The sequence below is a fragment of the Trichoderma virens genome, assembly GCF_000170995.1.
Source record: "Trichoderma virens Gv29-8 chromosome Unknown TRIVIscaffold_3, whole genome shotgun sequence".
Classification (NCBI taxonomy): Eukaryota; Fungi; Ascomycota; class Sordariomycetes; order Hypocreales; family Hypocreaceae; genus Trichoderma; species Trichoderma virens.
In genome coordinates, this window is record NW_014013746.1 from 97,435 (window position 1) to 121,825 (window position 24,391).

The 24,391-nt window shown below is 47.1% G+C and overlaps 9 protein-coding genes across 9 annotated transcripts; 5 read left to right on the top strand and 4 right to left on the bottom strand.

Moving 5' to 3' along the window:
- Positions 1 to 1,306: 1,306 nt before the first annotated feature.
- TRIVIDRAFT_33143 (uncharacterized protein) lies at positions 1,307 to 2,395 on the top strand (the record flags this gene model as incomplete). The annotated part of the gene is made up of 2 exons (XM_014103839.1): positions 1,307 to 2,033; positions 2,097 to 2,395. 2 exons carry the CDS (start codon positions 1,307 to 1,309, stop codon positions 2,393 to 2,395), a joined length of 1,026 nt encoding a protein of 341 aa, XP_013959314.1.
- Positions 2,396 to 5,513: 3,118 nt separating this feature from the next.
- On the top strand, positions 5,514 to 5,995 carry TRIVIDRAFT_31656 (uncharacterized protein; the record flags this gene model as incomplete). Its single annotated transcript, XM_014103840.1, has 2 exons — positions 5,514 to 5,581; positions 5,641 to 5,995. 2 exons carry the CDS (start codon positions 5,514 to 5,516, stop codon positions 5,993 to 5,995), a joined length of 423 nt encoding a protein of 140 aa, XP_013959315.1.
- A 240-nt stretch (positions 5,996 to 6,235) lies between these two features.
- Positions 6,236 to 7,672, bottom strand: TRIVIDRAFT_54671 (uncharacterized protein; the record flags this gene model as incomplete). The annotated part of the gene is made up of 1 exon (XM_014103841.1): positions 6,236 to 7,672. One exon carries the CDS (start codon positions 7,670 to 7,672, stop codon positions 6,236 to 6,238), a length of 1,437 nt encoding a protein of 478 aa, XP_013959316.1.
- Positions 7,673 to 10,278: 2,606 nt separating this feature from the next.
- On the bottom strand, positions 10,279 to 11,423 carry TRIVIDRAFT_144790 (uncharacterized protein; the record flags this gene model as incomplete). Its single annotated transcript, XM_014104629.1, has 3 exons — positions 10,279 to 10,764; positions 10,827 to 11,042; positions 11,109 to 11,423. The coding sequence occupies 3 exons, from the start codon at positions 11,421 to 11,423 to the stop codon at positions 10,279 to 10,281; spliced, it is 1,017 nt and encodes a 338-aa protein (XP_013960104.1).
- Positions 11,424 to 11,863: 440 nt separating this feature from the next.
- Positions 11,864 to 13,579, top strand: TRIVIDRAFT_144969 (uncharacterized protein; the record flags this gene model as incomplete). Its single annotated transcript, XM_014103842.1, has 2 exons — positions 11,864 to 13,301; positions 13,368 to 13,579. 2 exons carry the CDS (start codon positions 11,864 to 11,866, stop codon positions 13,577 to 13,579), a joined length of 1,650 nt encoding a protein of 549 aa, XP_013959317.1.
- Positions 13,580 to 13,741: 162 nt separating this feature from the next.
- Positions 13,742 to 13,897, top strand: TRIVIDRAFT_143374 (uncharacterized protein; the record flags this gene model as incomplete). The annotated part of the gene is made up of 1 exon (XM_014103843.1): positions 13,742 to 13,897. A coding segment is annotated over one exon (156 nt), but the record flags the coding sequence as incomplete, so codon positions are not given.
- A 2,873-nt stretch (positions 13,898 to 16,770) lies between these two features.
- TRIVIDRAFT_132754 (uncharacterized protein) lies at positions 16,771 to 19,084 on the top strand (the record flags this gene model as incomplete). Its single annotated transcript, XM_014103844.1, has 5 exons — positions 16,771 to 16,919; positions 16,951 to 17,026; positions 17,111 to 17,614; positions 17,699 to 17,884; positions 17,948 to 19,084. Coding segments are annotated over 5 exons (2,052 nt in total), but the record flags the coding sequence as incomplete, so codon positions are not given.
- Positions 19,085 to 20,487: 1,403 nt separating this feature from the next.
- Positions 20,488 to 21,747, bottom strand: TRIVIDRAFT_188987 (uncharacterized protein; the record flags this gene model as incomplete). Its single annotated transcript, XM_014103845.1, has 4 exons — positions 20,488 to 20,817; positions 21,017 to 21,189; positions 21,243 to 21,423; positions 21,481 to 21,747. 4 exons carry the CDS (start codon positions 21,745 to 21,747, stop codon positions 20,488 to 20,490), a joined length of 951 nt encoding a protein of 316 aa, XP_013959320.1.
- Positions 21,748 to 22,948: 1,201 nt separating this feature from the next.
- TRIVIDRAFT_61822 (uncharacterized protein) lies at positions 22,949 to 23,755 on the bottom strand (the record flags this gene model as incomplete). Its single annotated transcript, XM_014103846.1, has 1 exon — positions 22,949 to 23,755. The coding sequence occupies one exon, from the start codon at positions 23,753 to 23,755 to the stop codon at positions 22,949 to 22,951; it is 807 nt and encodes a 268-aa protein (XP_013959321.1).
- Between the last annotated feature and the right edge of the window lie 636 nt (positions 23,756 to 24,391).

Here is a 24,391-nt window from a genome sequence, read left to right on the forward strand (position 1 = left end):
AGTAGCTCACTTGTTGATGCTTCGTTTCCAATCCACTATTTTGCTTATTCTAAGTTAGACATGAGAAAAAAAAAACCACATCAGGGGAATACTTGAGCTGCCTGTGAAGGCGATTGTTTTTATTTTAGCTGAGGTAGATCTCTAGTTGCCCTGTCCCCTTTATCTCTTCCGCCATCTAGAAGGAATGCACTGTAGTTCATTCGGCGAGATTTGGCTCAGCTAAAATAGTACAGCTTCCAAAAAAGGAAAAAAAGGTCTTGGCGCTCCGATCTTGCCAATCGGCGGCTGACAAAGATAATGAACGCTTAAGGAGAAGCCCAGGGGCGGAGAGCCTCCTCACTTTTTATTCTTTGCTGAGCAATTCGTCGAATACTTCACCATGACACGTGGCTAGGTATCTTGATTTACCAAGTTTCTGGTATGCGGAGACTCTATTTCCGCTCCGCAGAAGTGGTCAATGAGTGGACGAGTTATCATATGGTTGATGAGGAGAGTCGGTTCCTAGCCCTGTAAAAGTCTGAAATGGTTCATTTTGGGTCATGCTCGGTGGGCTCACTGCTTCGCATTGGATATCCAGTAAACGACATGGGATTTTAATATGTAAACGGCGCTCCTATGAATATATTGACCTATTTGACTACGGAAAGATTGATCAAGCGGTTGCTTGCTAAGCCGGTTATAAAATAATCAGCTATATCTCCAACCGGACTTTGTGCTGTTCATTGTGACAATATGCCAGGCAGGCGCTTCACTTCCTCAATTTGACATATAATTCGCATAAATTCGTCAGCGTAGCTTTGAAGCTAACATAGATTGCCAAAAGAGACTCTTTGCACACATTCCTAGACAGGTAATTTCTCAGTGGCTTCCTAGAACGGTATTTTTGCGACAGTAATACTATTTCATCACGGTACTAGGTTCGTTCCAGCTAGATTCGGAGTAAATAATTATACTAATTATCGAGTGCCCGTTAGATTTTGATGTGGCTAGTCAGCTTCAGTCTGTGTCCCAGTCCTAGAGATCCCATTGATCTAATTCACTGCCAAGAATCATTACCCTGCGAGAAACATGCCTCGATTGTCAATCCATTTGAGTTTTTTATCTAGCGATGAATGATACTAATCAAGAATTTCGAAACTGATTGCTCAGCAAAGCGGACTTAGGGAACTGCATCTTTGCTAATGGGGAAAGCAATTAATGTATATAAGCCTAGGTAATCGATCGGAGAGAGAGAGAGAGTCTGTTCATTAAGATAAAAATATTATTGAACACTGACCTCACCACGCATTGATAAATCTATAACATCATGGCCGAGCTAACTGAAGCTATCCCTCAAGGCTCCCTCGTCCTCATAACCGGTCTCACAGGCTACATTGCAACACATGTGGCAAAGGGATTCTTCTCCCGTGGATATAAAGTGCGTGGGACGGTTCGTGATCTTTCTAAGGCATCTTGGATCAAAGATGATCTATTCTCGGCTGAGAATGCGGCTGGAAATCTAGAACTTATCGAAGTGCCAGACCTCGGAGCCCCAAATGCCTTTGGTGCTGCCATTAAAGGAGTTGCAGCTATCGCTCATATTGCCACTGTCTCGAGCTTCGATCCGGACCCGAACCAAGTTATTCCACAAACTGTGTCTGGCATTGTTTCGCTTTTACGCGCCGCCGCTGCAGAGCCTTCCGTTAAACGCATAGTTTTCACGTCTTCAGCTGGCGCAGCCATGATGCCTATCCCTGGTGCGTCGGGATATGTCGACCGTGACACATGGAATGATGCTGCTGTGCAAGCGGCGTGGGCTCCACCACCATATGATGCTACCCGCGGCCTGACCACCTACATGGCGAGTAAGGTGGAGGCTGAGAAGGCTGTTTGGAAGTTCATTCAAGACGAGAAGCCCAACTTTGTGCTGAATGTTGTGAGCCCATTTACCACGCTTGGCGCTATGCTTCATCCCAGCCATGCAAGGGGCACAGCTGGATGGGTGAGCGGATTGTGGAAGGGTGATACAAGCCATGTTGGCTTGCTTCCCTCATGTGAGTATCGCTTCGACCACCCTTTTCAAACAGTTTACCCAGTGTATTAATAGTATGGGGCAGCAATCTACGTGAATGTCAAAGATGTTGCAGTCCTTCATGTTGCAGCCATTCTTGACGAGGATACCAAGGAGGAACGTATCCAAGCCTGGGCCGCCCCTTTCAACTGGAATGATGTCCTGGCTATCATGCGACGTCTTTATCCGACCCATAAATTTGTTGACGATTTTCCGGAACCGGCGACATTTTCCACAACAACTGATGACAGTGTTGCACTGAAGTTGTTAAAAAAATGGGCTCAGCAAGATGGCTGGAAGAGTTTGGAGGACGGGATTCGTGAGACTATAAGCAGCTTTTCATAGAAACGGAAGGGTGGCCGCATCGGATTAACTGTGTGATTAAGTATCTTACCATGGCAGGCAGATGCTATAGCAGAACATGAAAAGACTAGTCAACCAATTTAAAGAGATTTTATCTCAAAACAAACAAGATTGAATGGAGTGCACGCTGTCCTGGGAACCATTGACGGCAGCATTCATGTACCTTGGGCAAGACTTGTCATCCTCAACGGCAGCATCGAAGTCGGAAAGCAGAAACCTGATACTATGCGACCGCTATTTCTCTTGGAACTACTAAGCACCGTTCGGCCTAAAGTCAATATACTTGTACGTCGCTAACAGTCTCTGGCATTTCCATACGCAACACCGGCATCCAAGAGCCCTAGAGCTGGATTTGCGTTCTTATGTGGACAAGTTTTGAGAAAGCTTTGGTACTACACAACCAGTATAAAAGGAACCTGACATCTCATACAGTATCCCCGGTACTTCTAGAGTGATTAACCTTTTGGGTTTATATTCAGAATATTTTCCAAATTGCACCATTCCATAGCCTTTCTGAGAAACCCACTAATGCCAAAATTCGACAAGCCTCCTTTCAACTGTATCATTTTGTTCATACCTTCAAAATGTAGAGCTGAGGCGTTTAGGTTCTTGCATAGAAACTATGCAATAGTTTTGTTAGACATCGTCTCTCGGCAGTACTCCCCAGGAAATTTATGTCGACTCACCTCATCTGCACACAGTAATAGAGTTTTCGCAATTGTAGTTTCGCTAATGATTGGTCCTTCGGCGGCAATGGCCGCATTTACAGACCTGATGCACTCGAGTTTGTAAATCATTGCAATCTGAGGATAATCGTAATTTGTTTGTACTTGGTGCTCACGAAGTGTAAGATTACGACATGAGGATAGGAATATACCAGCTAACAAGCCAGTGTCTGTCACTACAAAGGGGAGCCAATATAGCCTCACACCTTCAAGGAATAGCGGCTCTTCGTCACCATGGTGACACCAAAGTCGAATGTCTGGGATAACTGATGCTGCATCCATGCCGAGTCAGTGGTATCCGAGGAACGAATTCTCAAAGGTGTTCATCCGACGATCACTTACAGTAGTCGAGAAGAAAATGTTCCAGCTTTGTGATAGGCCGGGCAAAGCAAGGAAGCAAACCGTTGTAAGCAGGGATCATCATAATATTCGTTGGCCAATTTCCACTCAAATGAGAGCCCCCGTCATTATCCACCTCCATTAACTTTCTTCTCCTACTCCCCTTCGGCTGTGAAACCGACGCGCGGCGCGAAGCATGAATATCTCGTGCTGCGTGTGACCGAATGCTAAAAATGGCGTTCGAGGAGGTGGCATCATGAGGATGTGCAGTATTGATGAATTCCAACCCAATTCTTTTTCTCAATGATCTAGTTAATGCCTCAGAAGAGGTCTGCTGTGTTGTCTCAACATCCAAATCATTGTTATAGGCGAGATTCGCCGCCGGTTGGTAACGTCTCCAGCGACGGATTCGCGTCTTAAGCTGCGGCTCATCCGCAACTCGGCTGCTCGCATTTCTCATGATCACCAATGATTGTTAACTTAAAGATCTCAAGTTTGCTAAGAAGATGTTCGTGGCGGTACATAGCAGGCGACAACTTTCAGCAAGAGTCTGACTAATGTCGATAATCAGTACAGACTGTGTATCCACCTACATATTCCGAAATAGGAAATTTCGGATTTGATGTCATAAATCCATGCATGATCAATATGCACATTGCCGGTGAGTTTGCCACATAGAGGCCACTGTGGCTCAAGGGTCTCTTAGCAGGCATCCCAATCCCATATCACAGAAGGAGAATTAATTGAGAAGCGAAGTGGAGCTGGTATCTTCAGCACGACAATCTCGCCATGGACATGCAAGTAACAGGTAGCATTCTTCACCTGAATATAACGTTGACGCGACTTTACATTAAGATCTTTCTTCCTATAAAGAATCTCTAAATAAAGGGAAGGGACTATCCAGCACCCCAGCCACTAAAAAGAGTCCCGATTGGTAGCAACGCCGAATAAAGATCGTTTATCACCATTACTTAATTGGATACACGATTCCTAGCGTATCTACTACTCGCTATCTTCATTACTACGCAGGACGCTTTAAATTTGAGAACGGGGTGCTGAATAGCTAACGTCGGATGTTGAATGACCAATCCCTAAATAAGAGACTCAAATGGTAGGAAAACACCATGTGGAGAACTGGAAAAAAAAAGAAAAAGAAAAAGAGAAAGAAAGAAAGAAAGAAAGAAAGAAAGAAAGAAAGAAAGAAAGAAAGAAAGAAAGAAAGAAAGAAAGAAAGAAAGAAAGAAAGAAAGAAAGAAAGAAAGAAAGAAAGAAAGAAAGAAAGAAAGAAAGAAAGAAAGAGAGAAATACATATAAAAGCCAATGTCCGCCAGTGGCCACCCATTGACAACTACTCTACCGGTTAGCGGCTAACGTATAGGAAAGCAGGCGAGGTTTCTTGCTGCTAAAGAATAACGAAGATACATGTATATAAAGGACGTTCACAGTCGATGCGAAAATAAGACAAGACGGCACAAAAGCTATGTTATCCACTAAATGTCGACAATATCTTTTTATAAGCAAAGTTAAGATGAACGGCAGTAATACAGATTGCCCATACGCGATCCTTTAGATGCCTCCCAAACATCTGAAAGTTTTGTTTCCAGCTTGTTTGCTTTTTCTCCGCAAGTCTGAGAGAGGTGGAAGAAGAAGATATAATACAAATAGTTGCAGCTGGTGGATCTGCATGTCATTTTTTCGGGTTTCTTAGATTCAAATGCAGTTGGTGGATTTGACCGTGGTTATTTCATTTCGCGTCTCTGTACTCCGTATTTGGGCCAAATTTCTTCTGCTTGTTGCGACGGGCAAAAGTCTTCACAACTTATGCCTGGAAAGAGTACTAGGGCCGCCCGCACACCGCCCACAAGTGGAGGTGAGCTTTACACGACTCCATAGCCTCGCTCTCGTTCACGGGATTCTAAATATAGGAGAGGTTGACTAGAGAGTAAAACAAGTTATATAAAGTCTGCCCAAACGTACATTTCTTGATATCAGCAAGTAGCAACTCTCTGCTAACCCCTTTACACCAAACTTTTACCATGTACCAACCCGGTGCTATTCTGCTAGGAGCAGTCGCTCTGTTGATTCCCAGCGCTTTAGCTGGCGAGTATGTGTTATCTAATAAGAGATAGCTGATCATGTGGCTAATAGCGCTATTCTCTACAGGGGAGTGCATCTCGCTAATTGCGGTCCTGATGTTGGCTCGGCATCTGTTAGTGTTGTTGCCTACTACCCGGATGACTCCCAGTCAAACACGGCACCATTTTCACAAAATATAGCCTTTGCTACCAACCCAGCACGCTTAGTTACCTGGGGAGGGAACTCTTATACTGCTAGCTTCGCAACTGGGAACACCTTCACAACTCATATTCAACCTGGAAGCTTCAGCTTCGGTCAGTATGCAGGAAGTGGTAATAATCAACAGCGACAGTTTGCTTGTTTCCGGGATAATAACAGGCAGCTTTGGCGATCAACGGCTGCTTACGCTTGTTTCAGCATTTACTATTGTCTTGATGCCTAATTAATTTACTCAATAATCTTTCGATAACCATGTATGGACATTGTTTATCATTTCTCCAGTTTAAGGGATCTTTTATGATGTGGAACCGAATTCAAGTTTAAGAGGAGACATGCAGCATGCAGAGGGGGCGAATGTGACAGGGGCATCCCAGAGGGACTGAGAATAACAAGACCACTTATTGCTCATGTTGAATCTAACATAAAATTACTCGACCCCTCCTCTGAATGAACTCATTTCCATCTACTCTTCTTCATCGGTTACTCGCCTTGCCTTGCTCCCATCTTGGCCACTCTCCTCGTGCTCGTGCAGCTTCACATTCACAAACATTGCCCACAACCCAAGATCATAAGCAACGCGGAGCGCGCCGGCAGCCACAAATGCCACCCAGAATTTGTTTGTATCTGCGAGAGCACCTGTTATACTTGGCCCAACGAGCGAGGCTAACGTCCGTAATGTGCTCGTGACTCCCATGACGGCCGTTCGCTCCTCGGGCTTTACAGCCGCAGCGATGAAGGCTGCCCGCGGGGCTTGATCCATATTGTTTAGACCACCGCGAATGAATAAAAGTATCACGGTGAAGACAATTCCCTGTGGTACTGGGAAGAGGAGCACAGCCACTGAAGATGGCAAGTGGGTGAAGACCATTGTGTTGACGAGTCCCAAATGACGTGCTAGGGGACCGGCAAAGACGGTAGAGATGCTACCAAGGATGTAGTTTGTAGACATTAAGTCGCCAAGTTTTGACTTGGACAGATGAAACTTGCGGTCGAGATAGTAGTTGGTCAGCGTGTATGACACCATACCATCAGCCAAGCAATCAACGGCGAGAAGGAACCAAAGTTTGTACATGATGGACCGCGTTGTAGACGATATCTCTGTGAAACGGCTTTTCCTCTGAGGCACCGTCTCGTCTCCCACATCTTCATCTTCATCGGAGTTGCTAAGAAGTCTTTGTGCAGTTTGCGCTCCCTCGTCCATTGACTGCGTCGGCTTGATGATTTCGCAGTTGTCGGTCATGAAGCAGGAAAACCCCATGTTAGCGACCCCCATAATGACATAGGCAACAAATACGGCATGGTATACGCGCTTCTCGCTCCAACCATCACGCATTTTCAACGATTCAATGACTTGACCGGCCACTTCTGTACCAACAGCGGACCCAAGATTCGACGTCACAACATACCATGACAGCACATCCGAGCGCGTCTCCGGATTCGTCAGGTGAGATAGCACAGACTCTTCAATGGCCCGGAAGGGCCCAAAATCGCCTCCACTGGCAGATACCACACCAATGACAGCTGCCAGAAGCAATATCCAGAAATTCTCAAAGTAGAAGAATACCAGCCCACAAACCGCCATAAGCAGGCCCGCGCCAAAGAAAACGCGACGTCTACCCAGACTATCCGCCATAAAGGTGAGCACAAAAGAGAGTACGCTGTCCCCAGCAAGCGTCATTGTCATGAATAGCCCCAGCTGGGGGTCGCTAAAGCCCAAGGTATTAAAGAAGAGCGCCATGATTAGGGAAGTTCCTCCAAAGGCAAACATGCGACATGTTCGCGCCAGGATGATCAGCCATGCATCACGGCCGGTGACATGGACGGAACGAATTCCGGACTCATGGTAAAGCCAGCGAGCAGTTCCACGTAAGCGGGAGCTGTTGATTTGGTAACGATTCATGATGGCATACGACAAACCAACCTATCGAGATATTGAAAGAAGAAAAAACTATGCGCGGGGTTCAACCAGCCCTAGGCCGAGCCCTCCGATGACGGAGTAACTATACTCTGGAAGATTTAAAATAAAGTAAACAAGGAGAATGGGAGAAGGCAAAAATAAAGTTGATGCGCGGGGAATTGAAGCACACGTTGAACCAAGACAGCGGTAAGATATCCCTATTACTTGAATGTATGTAGGTTCGTGGTTTAGAATCAGCCAGTCGGTAGATACATAAGGACGTCCCTTCTGATGTCCGCTTACTGTTACCATATAACGTCAATACCCAAGAAGAGCACGATCGCCGATAGGTATCTAACTATATTCTGCTAGTACACCGGGAAATAATAAGTATTTGCGCCCTTTTAAGGTCTCTGCCGTCATAGCCGACTTCGGTTTTTATCAAGTCGCCGTTTGCTTGTTTAAAAAAGAGGTCGGGTGGATATGTGTAGTACATTGCTCACTATACTTTAGTGAGCAAGGCGGTATATTCTTGTCATATGACATCAATGGATAGAGGTACATAATGTGCATTCCAAAAAGACCCAGTCTGGATGAATATGGGATGTGATTGGATTACAACCAGTCGTTACATAACTATATTATCGAAATGCTTATTGTAATATTATTTAGCTTGTTGGTATATAATGGCTACCGCTGTTACAAGATTTGAAATGAAAAGTGCCGTGGGCTGCAACGAGCACCGGATTTAGGTATCCTAGTCTGCAAAATCCCAAGTTCATAATAGTGTACCACAGCCGCGTTTCTTATACAAAACCTATGACGTCTAACATAAACAAGTAAATAAATAATAAATAAAAACAGACTGGTTATGGGGGGAGGGGCACTCGGAACGAAGGATCATTTTAGTGCAAGTTCAAGGCCCTCATAAGTTGGAATCTAGGGTGTAGAGATCAGAAGGCGCCCATGGCAAAGAACTTGGCTGCACCCCGGATTTCCACTACATAGGCATTGGGTTTATGTGCTTGATCCTGTATTAGTCTGGCAGGTAAAACATTTAAACAGAGATGCCATCAAAGACGAATAGCAATGCGTTGTCTGTCAGTATGAGATAATATGTTTTGAAAGTCAGGATGGATATGTATAGCATTTGCTTCAACTTAATTAAGCATCCCCCTTCTTCTCTTCCCCTGCTATCTTAAAAAAATCCATAATTTTCCTCCCTGTAAACCTTGTATCGGCATGTGCTCGCAATTGCTTTTCATGCCGCTCTTCCTCACGCTCAATATACTTTCGCATGCGGTTAAAACTCCATACAACTTTTGTTGCCCACTTGTCGTATTCCTTCAGATAACTGTTCGGGTACATATACTCTCCTTCGTCCACTGGTTCACTTGGCCACTCGATCCCTAAGACGTTGGTTAATCGCTGAAACTCACGTATTTCTAATGCTTTTTTCCTTTGACGGCGTTCCTCCTCTTCGGGGTGGGATTTGGCCCACTCGGCCTCCAGTGACTCTCTGCGGTCCATTCTCTTCCTCCACTCATCCTCATACCAACGCCTGCTCTCAATCGCTTCATGTTGTTCCATGATTTTTCTCTGTAAATGTTTTAAATGAGCGCGAACATCGACAGTGTCTTCTGAAGAGTCTTGCCGGGCCTCGTCTTGATTCACCTCCACTGCCAAGTCTTGTCGTTTGCGTATGCCTGTCTTTCTTGCTAGTGCTAGTGCGACGTAACATTTATCATCCACCCTCACCAGTCCCAGGTCTCCCAGGTGCGGTAAGGACGTCATTCTGCTGGAGCAATTGCTATCGAATAACTTCCCGCAATTTAGGCAAAGGTATTCCTCGTTAGTAGAGCTAAAGCGGGCTCGACACTTCGTGCAGCTGTCAGCCTGCTCAGGTTCTGGGCGCTCAACCAGAACTTTCGAATGGGGTTTCACCGTTAGATTCTCTTGGATAGGCTGAGTACGAACTCCCGGTAGTCGGACTGGCAGAGGTGCTTTATGATTTGGGATACGGGGCCAAGGCATTCTTAGGGGAGGAACCTGTTGCTGCCGCTGCTGCTGCTGCTGCTGCTGTTGTTGTTGTTGTTGTTGTTGTTGAGGAGGAGGAGGAGGAGGAGGAGGAGGTGGTGGTGGTGGTGGCGAAGCCTGAGCAATTGTCGAAGGGTAGGCAGGATCTTCGTCATCTGAGTTTATGCCATCCAATCCGAATGAACACTCGAACTTTTGGGTGTCAGACCTAGCCTTTAAATGAGAATTGGAATCGTTTGTCGCGGATAAAATGTCGGATTTGTGCGCCACTTGCCCAACTTCTGATATGCTAGACGTGTACCCAAGGGCACTATCGCTGGAAGTGTTATTTGTGTCTGATCGACCTTTCATCTCAATTGCTTTGCGTTGAAAAGGGGAGAATATTTTTGGAGATGAATATTTGCTTGTCTCTGGAATTCCTGCAGCGGCTTGGGAGTTGACGAGTAACAAACCAACGGAACCGTTGGTAGACCCTGTGGCCCAAGGGTCCGGATTAGGGGTCGAGTCAGGCTGTCGGCTTGATGGAGATGGACTACTAAGAGAAGTTAATATGCGGTTTATACATATTGGATTCACAAAGCATACAATGATGCAAGTGCTGGCGATTTAGAGACATGCGGCCGATGGTCCTTCATAGATGTAAGCCAGGCATGCTCCATTGCCTTTTCCGCCGTGAGGCGCTTATCAGGATGAGGTTCCATGAGCGAGCGAATAAAGGAAGTGGCGTCTGGGCTTGCATCTTGCTGGCAGAGCTTTTCTATGGGAAACAAGCTTGTATTCACTAGATAATTCACGAGGGAATTCTGGGTAGGAAAAACGGCCGTCTGGGTCAGTATGCGGTAGGCCATCTCGCCAAGCGCCCACATGTCGGCCGCCTGGTGGTTAATAGGGGCCGAAGTGTTTGGTTCATGCCAGAGGAGCTCCGGAGCCATGTACGGTATTGTGCCCCTGACGCTTGATACTGCATTCATCGACCCTTCAACGCGCTTACTGATGCCGAAGTCACTGATCTTGACCCACCACTTACTCTTTGGTGGTTGGGACCTAATAAGAACGTTCTTAAGGGTACATGTAACAATCAGGGATATGCTTCTTAGAAAGTAGGTGGTGGAGAACTTACACCGGGCTTAATGTCCCGATGAGCGAACCCTTGTCGGTGCATATAAGACAACCCTTCAAGCACCTGGAGCGATATTTCTCGTGCATCTGCCTCATTTATGGGGCCAGCGTTGGCCATATACTTCTGTAAATCACCAAGAGGAAAGTATTCCATGGCGATATAAAGACTGGAATCGGTGTCGTACCACCCAAGGAGTTTGACAAAGCACTTTGAATACTGTGAACACGACAATCAGTGATTCCCTTCCGCAAAAAAAAAAAAAAAAAGAACACACTAGCCTACGCGTTTTTGCGAGAACTTAGCAATGGCTTCGAGCTCAGTCATGTATTTTTCCCTCTTGTCTTTGAGATTTCGCCAAGGGATGACCTTGACAGCACGCCTGTCGTTTCCTCGTTTCCCACCCCGGACGCACTCTTGCAACCAGACTTCGCCACAGCCGCCGCGGCCCAGATGATCCGTATCCTTCCAGTATTCTAGTCGCCATGTCGATCGAGCGTGATTCTCATCGTCTGAATCGTTGTGGTGGTGGATTGTAAAATTATTCTCAAATGAAGTGCTGAGGCGGGTGTCCTGAACGAGGTCCGATAATCGTGACATCGTGGTGCCGGCCCGACGGGAGGATCCGTCGGCGGCGCCCGAGAGTAAGATTGTAAGGGGCAACTAACAGACAGCAAGGGTAATGAGTTATGGCCAAGCAGAAAGTGATATCACAGACGTCGGCTTCATGGATCGACGGTTCGGACAGTACAGAAAGAAAGAGCCCCGAAGAGGAGGAACAGAACTCACGAGTAAGTATGCTATTGATAAACGGCGTGCTGCAAAACGTGAATCCTTTGCCGCCGCAACAAGGCTTTCAGGATCCAGGGGCGGGGTTGGTACATGTGACGCGGCGGCTATTGCAATTCAGCCTCACACTACCCGCCGATCGCAATTCCTATATGTAGTTACATGTAGGTATGCAGGTGTACGCAAGATGTATCTAAAACATCTCCAGCGGGGTAGTTTTGTTGATTGAACTGCCTTGAAAATCGTTCAAAATGGTCGACCCATTTGGCGTCCTCGGTCTAATTGGCACTATAGACACTACCTATCACTGGGGAAAAGAGCTCGTCGCACTGTGCAAAGCATCTGCAAATGCCGAAGCTCGGCTACATGAGAGCGTCGTGCGCGTCGAGGCTTGTTGGCTGAAGATCCAAATTCAGCTTGAGTTTGTGCGCAGACTGGAGCCTCAACTAAGTGAATGGCACAAGAACATTCAGCAACAGACACTAGAGGTCCTACTACACAAGCTACAGGCTGCTAACACCAAACTCTCAGGCTTAGTAAAGAAATCTAATGCCTTGCCGAATGATGCTGGTGAAGAGATCATCATCGTTGAGGTCAAGCGGCCGAAATATGCGTTTGTGAAAGAGAGCCTCATGGAGGCAATTACCGATCTGGAGGTTTGGCAGGGCATCTTTGATCCCAGCTGGTTTTTGATGATGAAAATTGCTGGGCCTGAGGTTGACCAGCAGCTCTACTTCATGTCACAGCAACAGTCTGTCTCAACGCACAAGGGAACAAAAGCGGCTATCCCTGCTGCGCAACACTTGCGCCTCGCACTTAAACCTGTCGACGACGATAGCACAAAAAAGACCGTCTACCTACTTCCAGATGGACTCATCACTGAAAGTGTCCAGCCTCTACCTTACAGCCCAGTCCGCATAGCTCGTCGAGCTACCACCGGCCAGCTTGTTGTGCTCGACCCCATCACTTGCACCTCCAGGGCAAGCATCAATTCTGCACTGCGCGACATTCGAAATTTCGCAAGACGACTGCAGCAAACCGACCCTTTCACCTTTGGTCTTTTGCAATGCAAGGGTATTCTGAGTGAGGAGGACTCGAATGACACGGACGTGAAGATTAGGAATGTGGCTCCAGCAAGCCTCTCCTTCGTTTTCCGTATGCCTCCAACGCATTCGTACGTACAGAGTCTGCGACATCGGTTGCTAAGTGGACCAAGTGGCGAACACAGCTCTTTAACGGCACGCTTCGACCTTGCAAGACAATTGGTCAAAGCAGTTAGCTACGTGCATCTGTACGAGTTCGTGCATAAGAACATCCGGCCCGAGACAATACTTATCCTCAGCAATGGAAGTCATGTGTCTATTGATGCCGGAGGAGACGAGAAGGCTGGAGCATATTCCGAAACAGCTGTGTTGGTCGGTTTCGATGTTCTCCGCGATGCTGAGGGTAAAACACACCGTCTTGGCGACGACGACTGGGAGAAGAATCTGTACCGCCACCCACATCGGCAAGGCAAAACCCCGGAGACAGATTATAATATGCGACACGACATTTACAGTGTTGGTGTTTGTCTGCTTGAAGTTGGACTGTGGGAGAGTTTCATCGAATATGACAACGTCAACGCGAAAGAACAAGAGGCACTTAAACAAATCTCCTTAGAAACAACGAACCTTCGGCTATCTAGCCTAGGTTCTAAGTTAGGGGCAGGAGGTGATGCTATGAGTGGATCTGAACTGCTAAAGTCTCCTGAACGAGTGAAAGACAGGTTATTGCAACTGGCGAGAGGCGTATTGAGACGCAAGATGGGTATCAAGTATAGCAAAGTGGTGGAGACATGCCTGACTTGCTTGGATCCAAACAATGAAGATTTTGGAGATGAGAAAGAGTTTCAGGACATGGACGGAGTCGCAGAAGGGGTTAGGTATATTGAGAAAGTCGTGCAGAGGCTTGGTGAGATATCTGTTTGACATTTTGCAATTTGCCAGAGATCTTGTGCCTTGGCGGCTACTCACAGTTGTCAAAATACCGAAAACGTTCACCCAACACAAGCACCAAAGCTGCTCTATCGAACACGTCAACACCAGTTCGACACAAGTCGTCCTGGATAAGCAGTCGAATATTAAGAAGATGATATAACAAAAAGCAAAAAAAAAAGAACATACAACAGCCGGTGTTCGCTGATGGTCACCCACTCAACTACTAATCTGCCGGTTAGTGGCTTGTCTATGGGGGAGCAGACGGGACCCCGAATTCTCCACTACCTATGGTCGTATGTGGTTGATTGAAGCTATTCACACCTCATAAGCGACACTTGTGGTTGTGTGTCCCTTAGCGGCTGTAGTGGTGCATGCACCTTCAATGCGGGCTGGAAGGTAATGCCAAAAGCTAAGATAGCGGATTGAGTCAAGGAAGATATTGAAATAAATAGTAGCTTGGCTAGATAATTACTACTTTAAATGCATAAATTTACCAAGACATTTTGACAGGAAGGAAAAGGCGGGCTATTGAATGCATGTGGTTGAAGGTGGTTGTTGTATTCTAAGCTCTTGGGCTCTGCGAGCGCTGATTTAAAGAACCTAGCCACAGCTGCTGACTAAAGCCTAAGGTTGATAGGCTTGCTTGCTACTATCAATATCTATCATAATGTACTTTGCTAGGTCACGATATGTCATAACCCGATCTGGGCCCAGTAAATAAAGATCCAATAAGAGACGGAGTACTACTCTGTAGTGTAAAAGGACGATCTCGTCAGCGTAACAACAAAGATCTTGTTCAGTGCGCGTGCCTATCAGTGTAACGACGTAGGCGGAAACCAACGCGAGTAGCTCGGGCGAGTAGCGCAATCCTTCTTGTTAGCTTTAAACGAGACCTGGCTGAACACAACGGCTTACACTTCGGCGAAAGGACTCAACCTCCGCTTACTATATGTACGAGTAGCTTGGCCAAGTACCCGTCCTCGGCAAAGGTGGAAAAGAGGGACGATTCACAAAGCAATTGGGTCCTCGGACGGCATCCCCAAGACAGCATAGCGAGCTTCGGTGCAGAAACAAGCCATGGATGCTATCTGGTGGGCCGGCGCCTAGACAGGTGGTTGGCTCACGGCGAGCCGTGTCCCGATTAGAGTGATGACAACTGGACGCAGTCCATAGCTGAATTCGTCGTATGGGGCGACAATCACTATGAAACACTAGCCCTATGAGATTCCCGTTCAGGGCAAGCAACGGGTATTTTAGCAATCTGCGTTTGGAAGCAAGATGTCGAAGGGCCGAAGCACATGGACAGGCCGTTCCGCCCCAGATACATAAATTCCGGCGGATTCCGAGCACAGCCCGTGCTATAATACCAAGAAGAGGACCAAGAAGAGGACAAAAAGGCCGGGGCAATAATACATGTAGTGAGCGAAGGGATTTGTCTGAAAAAGGCTTTGCTTTGTCCGCTGTGCTGGCGATGGTGATTCTGCTGGCGCCGCCGATAAGCTAGTGAGGCTAATTGTGTTTTATCTGCAAGCGACATTTCGATAGACTTGCCGTCACTTGGGGAAAGATGGCACGCGGTGCCAGTTCCAAATGAACACTAAATCGCCGGCGTGCCTGGGCGTTGTTGCGATCCATGAGATCTCCCCGCTGCAGAAACACCCGTGCCTGAGCTAGCCGCCCTTTTTTCGTCCACAAACTGATGAACTCGTATATCAAAAATAGGAAATGCAGGCACCGTGTGGTCAGATTATAAGAGAAACACATGTACTATATGTACGTACAAGCTTGTCGTTTTTTTTTTTTTTTTGCCTCTCTTTGCGCCCAGTGCCGCCGAACAGTCCAGTGGGGGTGAGGCTTTTATCAAGTCTTGGCTTAATAGCCAGGCCCTCTTTGCACCAAACGGGTTGCTCTGTTCTCGTATACATGTACTTGTATGCTATCTCTTCTTGCCTCTTCCTCGTCTTTCACTTTTGGGATTGAATCAGCCGTGGTTGATCAGTAAGGGTTTGTGCCTTCTTGCGGGCTTTGCGCGAGTACAAGTAAGGGCTTATGCGTGGCTCACGACTTCGTACATGTAGGTAATCTCCAAATGGGCCTAGTCGAAGTTCTTATGGCGGCTGAACTGGCCCGCAAGATAGGTAGCCTCGGCCGGGCACCACGGGGTCGGCGACTTCGAGCCGTGTGAACCTGTGATAACGACCCTGCTTGTCAGAGACGAATGGGGGTAACGGGAAACTCGCAGGGCTACCGGTGACATGCTGTGCTTGCACGGCGTATTATATACTACCTAGTACGAAGTACATACATACGAGTACGGTGAGTTGCGAGGATTCACGCCGGGTAACCCCTACATCTCAGCTGGCGCAGATGCGCCACGTTGATCGATGTTAGCTGCGGGTCTGCCAATAACGCCGTGGCCTCCTGGTTGGCTCAATTGCTGATTTCCATCCCAGTTCAGCTTGTGCAGCGTGTGAGTGGAGCCTTGGTGCAAGCCAGCCCCGATCGTATCGAGTCCAGATCGTGGCAGATGTGGGCATCGACTCCGAAGGACGGATTCAGCTGGGCTGTAAGCAGCACTAAGGCTTCTTTCTCTTTCTCTTTGGCCTCTTGCTCAATGACCACCGGCTGTTGTCCTGAAATGGGTTAGATGGCCCCGTGCATCATAGCGGGCTCTGTGCCGTCGTTGAACTATTGGTTCGAGGCCACGATACACACATCCTTGTCCGGAATTTATTACATGCATACGCGTTTCTGCTCTTGTAGCTTAGTATGCACTTAGACTTTTCCATGGATTTGCCCTGGTACCGTGCTCTTTCACGGTCCATCTTGCATTCATGGCCGAGTTTGGTCCCAGACCCATAGTCCAGCCTTTTCTCTTGCCTGTGCTTAACCGATGCGTCACATAATAAATATACCGTAACAAACGATGGGGTTTCCCCATTTTCTCCCTCTTCTGCAAATGATAATCGTCTGCGTTTCCATTTTGGTATTTCGCCTCCAAAAATTCCCCTCGGCCAGTGTCTGAATCCTCGATGCCTGGGAATATGCCTTTCGTTTGATCCAAGGTTTTCTTTCTTTCTTTTTTGTTGTAGGCGACGTCGCCGGGATCCCACAGTGAAACGGACGGAGAAAACGCGTGGGATCAGAATACAACAATGTCCACACCGACGACGCAGCAGCTCCTGGAGGAGTATACCGGCAAGGAGGTGCCGTACACGTTTAATGGAGGGTTCGTGTGTCTAAGTTACGCTATTAGCCTGGTCGGAACCTTCACCACACTGGAGTTGATTAGACGGAGAACTTCACACAGAGGAAAACACAACTTGTACGAGTCTTGTACCTTTTGATGCCGGCCGCTATAGAGCTAACAGCGAGAAACGCAGTTTATTACTAGTCGGCGCTGCCATCGCAATGGGTGGTATTGCCATCTGGTCCATGGTACGATCACCGCGTGGGAAACATGATTGTAGCCACATGTCTTTTCAATGCATGCTGATCTTGCTAACATGGTGAATGAGCTAGCACTTCATTGGCAATCGAGCCATCTACATGCTCCACGGCGAGGGAGCCTTCCAAATCGCCTATTCGACCGCCCTTACTGTCTTGTCTCTCCTGATGCCCATACTCGTGCTCGTGCTCGCCTTCCTCGGCGTCAGCGGCAATAGTCGAATTCGATGGTGGCGAATTGTGTTCGCAGGATTGCTCTCTGGCGGCGCCATTTGCGGCATGCACTACCTCGCCAACTCGTCCATCAGCAACTACCGGAGCTCATATCAGCTCTCCTATCTTATTGGCTCTGTCGTTATTGCCGTACTTGCCAGCACCACGGCCCTCGCTCTCTTCTTCGTCTTTGAGAATACCTGGAGTAGCGCCTGGTGGAAGAGACTGGGTTGTGCCATGGTCCTAGCTGGAGCAGTGTCTGGCATGCACTGGTGCGCCGCTGTTGGAACGAGTTACACCCTGTTGCACAACACGCCTGGCAAGGGGGTCTCACGTAAGGATGCAATGGTGGTCGTTATTTGCCTGGTAAATCATTTTGCAAATCTGGCGGGCGTCAAATGAACGCTGTCTGAAGGTGCTGAAGCTAACCGAGCCTAATGGTACATGTAGTCTATCGCTGCCGGTGTTGTCATGACCGGCATGGCCATCTATTCGAGCTGGGTAAGACGAGACTACGCCAGCAAGTCGCAAAAGGTCGTCTTGGCTGCCGGTGTCTTTGATGACAAGGGCCGCATCATGGTCGCTCAAGACGGATATTTGCCCAGTGAAGTCGTGACAGACACGTACTTAACAAAGGTCAGTTGCTTCTCCCCGAAAACCGGCCTGCCCGCAGAAACCTGACACGCCATGCTTCGCCAGTCCAACGATGACTTCTTCAACACCAGCCACCCCCTCTTTCACTGGATGTTCCGTGCTTCTCGCAACTGGGACACTATAACAAAAGTCATGACCAAGATGACCAGCCACATTTCGCTTCTCGCGCAGGAGTATAACAATGGCAGGGCAGGCGTCCGGCTCATCAGCGATGATGGTGAGCTCGTAGATGAATATGATACCATTCTGCGCGAGTTGTTCTGCGTCACTGCGGACGCTCTGGCTTCCAAGACCAAGGCGGCTCTCACTGGCGTCGGAACATTATGGGACGAAATTTTCGTAACGGGAGAGTCATCAAGGGCACCTGGCCTAGCTCAAAGATTACTTAATAACGACAGCCCCGGCCAACAAAGTGTCGCAGAAAAAGGTCTCCAGCAGAATGGCCAGGAGTACGGCCGCGGTTCGCTCATGTTCCTCGTTCGCAGGGTTGACAGCAAAAAGGACGTACCGAGGCTTGAGGCTTCAGGGTTCCGCTTTGCAGAGATTCACCAAGTAGTGGGCCTTATTCGATCTAGCATGCACATCAAGACGCCCGACCTGGAGACTCATCTACGCAACATGTCTAACCAGAAAGACAAGACCAACATGCTATCTTCCGGCTTCCACGTGGGCATGTTTGCCGTCCGTGCCCGAGTCGACAAGGGCGGTTTCGACGTGCTCGCGCAAAAGACAGCCCGAAATCTGCTTCCCTCTGTCCCATTGCCCGTGGACACTATTGATTCTAGCAATGCTGCCTTTCTCAACGGCCTCCGTGGCTTGCCGCTCTCGACTGTTCTGCTCAGACTTCAGAGCCACCAGTCTGCTTCTGCTCAGGGTCGCATGTTTGCTTCGCTTCTTCGAGATGCCGTTTCCTCGCTGCGAGACTCTCTAGGAGACGAAACATTCGATGAAGCTACACTCTTGTCCAAGGAAGTGAAGCTCCCATGTGCTCCCTCCTCACCGGGCAAATCCCTTTCCAAATGCACCCTCATTGCTTTCCAACTACTCCTCCCTATTCATGCCACTGTGCTCTCACCTGATTGTGAGTTTACGCCTCTCAACTTCTTCAAAATGCGCCAACTTACATACGATGGCTCACCTCACAACATTGAGTTTTCCCACATGGTTCATCGCGACATATCCTCAACGGCGTATGAACTGTCTTCACGGCGGTACAGCGCCGGAACCCAAGTGAATAACAAGTACTTTTCCCGAGCTGTTAGTAAAGTCAGGGATAATCTGCCGGGCAACAGAAGGCTTGCGGCGGCCATTTTATTGCCACCTACAAGGAGCCAAGAACGGTTGTCCAAAGTAGCGTCGCATCCTAACTCGCTATATAATGGTGACGAAGGCAGCTTCGATGACACCCGCAAGCTCTCATCAACAAGCCAATTCCACTCCGTCAAGGACTCCCAACAGGATCAGGATAAGAAATTTCACGTCTTCGGAGGCATCATGGTGTCACAAGAGGTATCAATCAACGTCCAAGATGTAAGTGACAGCACGGCCAACCTCTTCCTTCCCTGGAATCAAGTATCTAACAGCCACTTTCTAAACACAGAACGAAGAAGACTCAAATCCTCCAGAGCAACAGGGCTCAGAGCTTAAGCCTATTCGGCTCCGACCCGATAACCAAGGCAAGATGGAAAGTTTCTACACTGCTACTGCGACGGGCGAGAACGGCTTCGCTAGCCAAGGGAAGCAAGAAGAATCTGCCTTTGTAGACGAGCTCCTCGCTCTCAGTATGCAAGCAGACAAGCGGGCGACAGCGTAATTTGTTTTGTTCTAGCACTATTTTCATTTGCACACTAATGACTGGAATTTTCTCCACTTGTAATATGATGGACATGAGGGTTGTAAGGATTATACCATGCGGGTTTGAGCGAGTCGTGTATTGGAACATGATTGTACAAAAGCCAGCTATTTGGCACATGAGGCATTCCGCAAGCTCTGTATATACAAATAAAGCTTTGGAACCTATTACGGTGCTTTGTGTTACTCTCTGCATGCTATTGAAGCTTAATCCTTGATCAATGATTAGCATCGCCAAGCTCGCAACCAACGTTCATGATGTGCTGCCAATTTGTCCTACTACTCGGTGCAAAAAGCAAGACTATGAAAGAGACAAGGTGAAACATAAACCAATTTAATCTGGAAGAAGAGAGCTTGACGGGACCTCAAATTTTCCACCACCCATGATCGTATATATACAATAGTTTAGCCTATCATATCACACTAAGAGGGGTGCAATCCTGCATAACTCAACAAAAATACCACATCAGCCTTTATCTGTTTCACGGACCTCGCATTAGTTACATAAGAATCAGTTAAATGACAAATAGCCAGCTTGTTGCTCCTACATGTATAACTTGTTATAATCATGAAATTTCATCACTGTACCTCACTGGCATCCCATTCTCTCCAGCCTTATTTGAGCATTTCCGCCTCGACAAAATATCGCCGCTCTGGGTGGACTTCCTAACCTAGGTTATATTCTCCATTATTCTTCAGTATGATGTAGGTGCTGGCCATGACGAAATCAGGCGCTAGATGTCCTCAATACCGGCTGCCAAACTGTCTTCTAGAGATGTCCAGCTCGCCTGGCCAAAAAAGCCTTGGAGCAACCCCTGGGCCCTAGCCATGGGGATAACTTCAGTGTAATCACGGCCTTCATTTTCAGGATTGTTAAGAAATTCTTGGCCTGGGCGTAGTTTGCGCAAAATGGTCAGCACATCTGTCCAGTTGTACTCTCTTGCAATGGCAAATATGCGCTCTCCCTTGACATTTGGATCGAGAAGGGCGGCCACGTGTAAACGAGCGGTATCGCGTACATCGATAAAATATTCTAGATAATTATATTCAGCAATAGGGCCCTCCTAAATATCTGTTGTTCACTTACGTGGTGGCAGCATTTCCATAGCTGAGTACATAGTCACGCTTGAAGAATTTGCGAACGAATCCCATTGTAGAACCGTGCATGTGTTCTGGTATTAAAAGTCGGCCGAACTTGAAATTTATTAGCCACTCCACTAGAAGAAGCAAGGAGCTGGCGAGTGAGCCAAGGAGTTTGCCTACATTGCAATTTGGCAATACAGTGTTCAGAATGAAGTTGGAGTTATTCTCCTCCATCCACTTCCATGCGGCCCTTTCTCCTTCGGTCTTCGAAGCCGAGTATGTAATGTAGCTTTTGGCAGAGTCAGGCGCTGTGCCACTCCATGCGAGACCTACAACGTCGTCGTTCCACGTATCTAAGAGATTTTTAGACCAGTTTGCGTATGCGTAGCTATTAAGTTATACTTACTCTCATCGACTATGACACCCTTTTTGTTGGCCTCAGGAATGATTGCCGCAACAGAAGATGACGTTAAAACGAAACGCTTCACTGTTTCTTGACTCGAAGCCGCCTTGAGGACATTAATCGTGCCATTTCGGACAGCTGGTATGATTCTATGTGGCTCATTGACAAGAGTAACGTCTGTTGCCTGTGCGCTAGGTTAGCAAATATTGTACGGAGATTGGTATATCACCGTATCTCTTACCACATGAACGATTCCATCCACCCTTTCTGCAGCAGAGGCAAAGACCCCATCTTCTTCCATTGCTGGCACCACAGTACTATCAAATCTACCTTTTCCATATCTATCTTCGAAGAAGCGATCTAACCACGGTTTATTTTCCCTAACAGTTCCACGAACATTGAATCCCAACTCCAACAATACATCGACAACATGCGACCCAATATATCCATTAGCTCCGGTGACTAGCACCAAACTTCCAACGGGGATAGAGTACTCAGAGGGCCTCATACTGTCTGAAATTGTTCCCAGAGCTTTCAAATATTTTTAAATTCTTCAATATTTCTATTGATATGATGTTAAAGCTCTGTTGCCACCGAGACGATGTTGTGAAAGAATCAGGAAGCTATTATATCAAGATACCGTTGTGACTTTGCCTTAATGTAATCCATATAAAGACACAATTAATTCCGTTATCTCATGACTCCTCTCCCACTGGAGCAGCTGACAAATAGCCGAATTGTGTCTATCCAAAAAAGGCGTTTCTCGTTAGTTACTATTTCGACAAATCACATCATAGATCCTACAGTTTACTAACCCTTCAATGAATAATGAGAGAAAAGGAAATACAAGCATATATGCCCAAAGTGACAAATTAGGGGACTTCACGCGGCAGGGGTAATTGGTTACGTGAAGCTATGTTGATTTGTCAAGGAGGAATATACGCGTGTATTTCCGCTGCTATTGTATTTGTAAATGGTATATACGCAGGACCTGACAAATCAAGATCTTCGCATAGGATTTCAGATAGCAGATGTGGTGACTCTGACAAAGCGAATAACTTGCGAAGATAGCGGTTCTATAAACAGCTTGCGATATGCTTTTACACATTCCTCAACCATGTATTTTTTTCCCTCTTTAATATTAATACTTTCGACAACATTGTAATGGCAACTGAGATACACTGGCAGCTGCATGTCGTCCACGCCGCTCTTTGTCTGCCCCCAACAGCTACTCCATTGTATCCACTTTATTCGACTTTTACTTCGCTACTTCAGTTGCATCTAGCTTCTCTAGCTGTGCACTGCTCCCGAGTTGGTCTTATCGCATTGCTGCTAATATAGTACTGTCTATCTATCTCGAGCTCTTTGCCCCTTTGCAGCTCAATTTAGAACCAGCGCCCTTCTTACTGAAGGAGCTTCGTCATGCCTAGTTCAATAGCGGACTACAAATGAACTGCGCAGCTTCACTTACTAAGCATAATCTAGACAGCGGTTGAAGGCAACCTCTCTGTATAGGTATAGTGTTCAGAGAAAATGATAATAGAATAGTATATTCTATTTTATACTTATATGAGGCGATTAACATGAGGTTCTATGTTAGACAGCTAAACGAGCGAGTTATTCAAGATAAGACCATCGGCATATATCACAGAGCGCAGTGAGTCCTCTATTTAATAATCCAATCCATGTGAAATACAGAACAGGTTTTTTTAAGCCTCATCAGCAAGCTTATCAATGGAAGTCATCACCTTGTACAAATTCTTGGCGCGTTGAGTACCCTCCACCATCTTGTTGAACTCCTCCTTTCCAATGCCATTACCATCATAGCCCCATTCCATTCCGTAGTGCACAACGGTGCTGTCGAATGTGTAGCGGCCCCTGTCCCTGCACAAACCGCAGAAGATCTCCTTAAACTCATCGGCAAAGTGGTTGCGAGGAAACGCGTTGCAAATTTCCTTGAACTCTTCATCCGCCATGACTCCGTTCAAGTTCGGCAGGTCCTCCGGCAGCCCAAGGAGGTGCAGGCTCGGTCCAAGGAGGTCGCCATGAATGCCATAGTGGACAAGTGCGACTTCAGGCTCTTTCCAGGGCGCAAAAACCTCCATCGTATGCAATGCAATGGCATCCCAGGCCAACTGCATGCGGCGACCTTTCCTGTCCCAGTTACTATCTTTCTCAGGGTGTGCGTCGATGAAGTCACGAGCGAGGTTGGCACCATCGACCTCAAAACGTCTGGAGTGCGTCAAAATCTCCTTTGTCTTGGACCAGGCGAGATCATGGAGTAGACAGCTCACGACAACAAGCTCAGCATCAAGCTCATCGCCCAGCTTGGCAAATTCGGGCATCTTCTTCTGGAGAAGAAGGCAAAAGGCTGCACTTCGTAGAACGTGGTTCAAGACCCCTTGGCTCGAATATTTTTTTGCGTGATAGTAAGAAGCTAACACGAGGGGAGTAGTAGGAAACTCGATTCCGGTCAAAGGGAAGGAAGGGAAAGGGTTGGTAGTTGACAAAGCCATGGTTGTTGATGTCGATCACAGAGAGATGCTACTGTCTGTGATTGTAGCTTGGAAAATTGAGTAATCGCTTATTTGCGTGATTGTTTGCTTCCTTATCAGTGTATTATTTGATCGTTTTTGTTTTGTTTCTTTTTGCTTTGTTTGTTTTGGAAAATGATGTGGCCTATATAAGAAAATTAAACGTCGAGTGGTTCGAGCTGAATAATTAATGGACAACTTAGAGCATGTAATTGCTCCGTGCTGTAAAGTATGAGATGCATCGAAAGCTTGTGCATACATTGTTGATTAGTAACAGAAAGCTTGAACTTCCCCCCCAAGGTTTGTAGAAGGTTTGGGGAAGACTGAGATAGGGGAGCATTGGACTGGCTAATCATGGTGCTGTGGACGCTTTAGACTAAAAGCCTTCTTTTCTGACAGCTGGGGAGAAAAATAGAGTTAGCTTGACTGATTCATCTCTTCCGATGAAGCTCGGAGTTTAAATAATGTCACGCCATGCAATAGTAGAGAAGGGATACGAGTACGTGCATGTAGAAATGTTATGCGATGGGAAAGAATCACTATGAATAGCCACCATTTTAAGAAGGAATTACAAACCTAGCTATCTTTTATGATTGTTTTGGCAGTGGCTCTTGATTC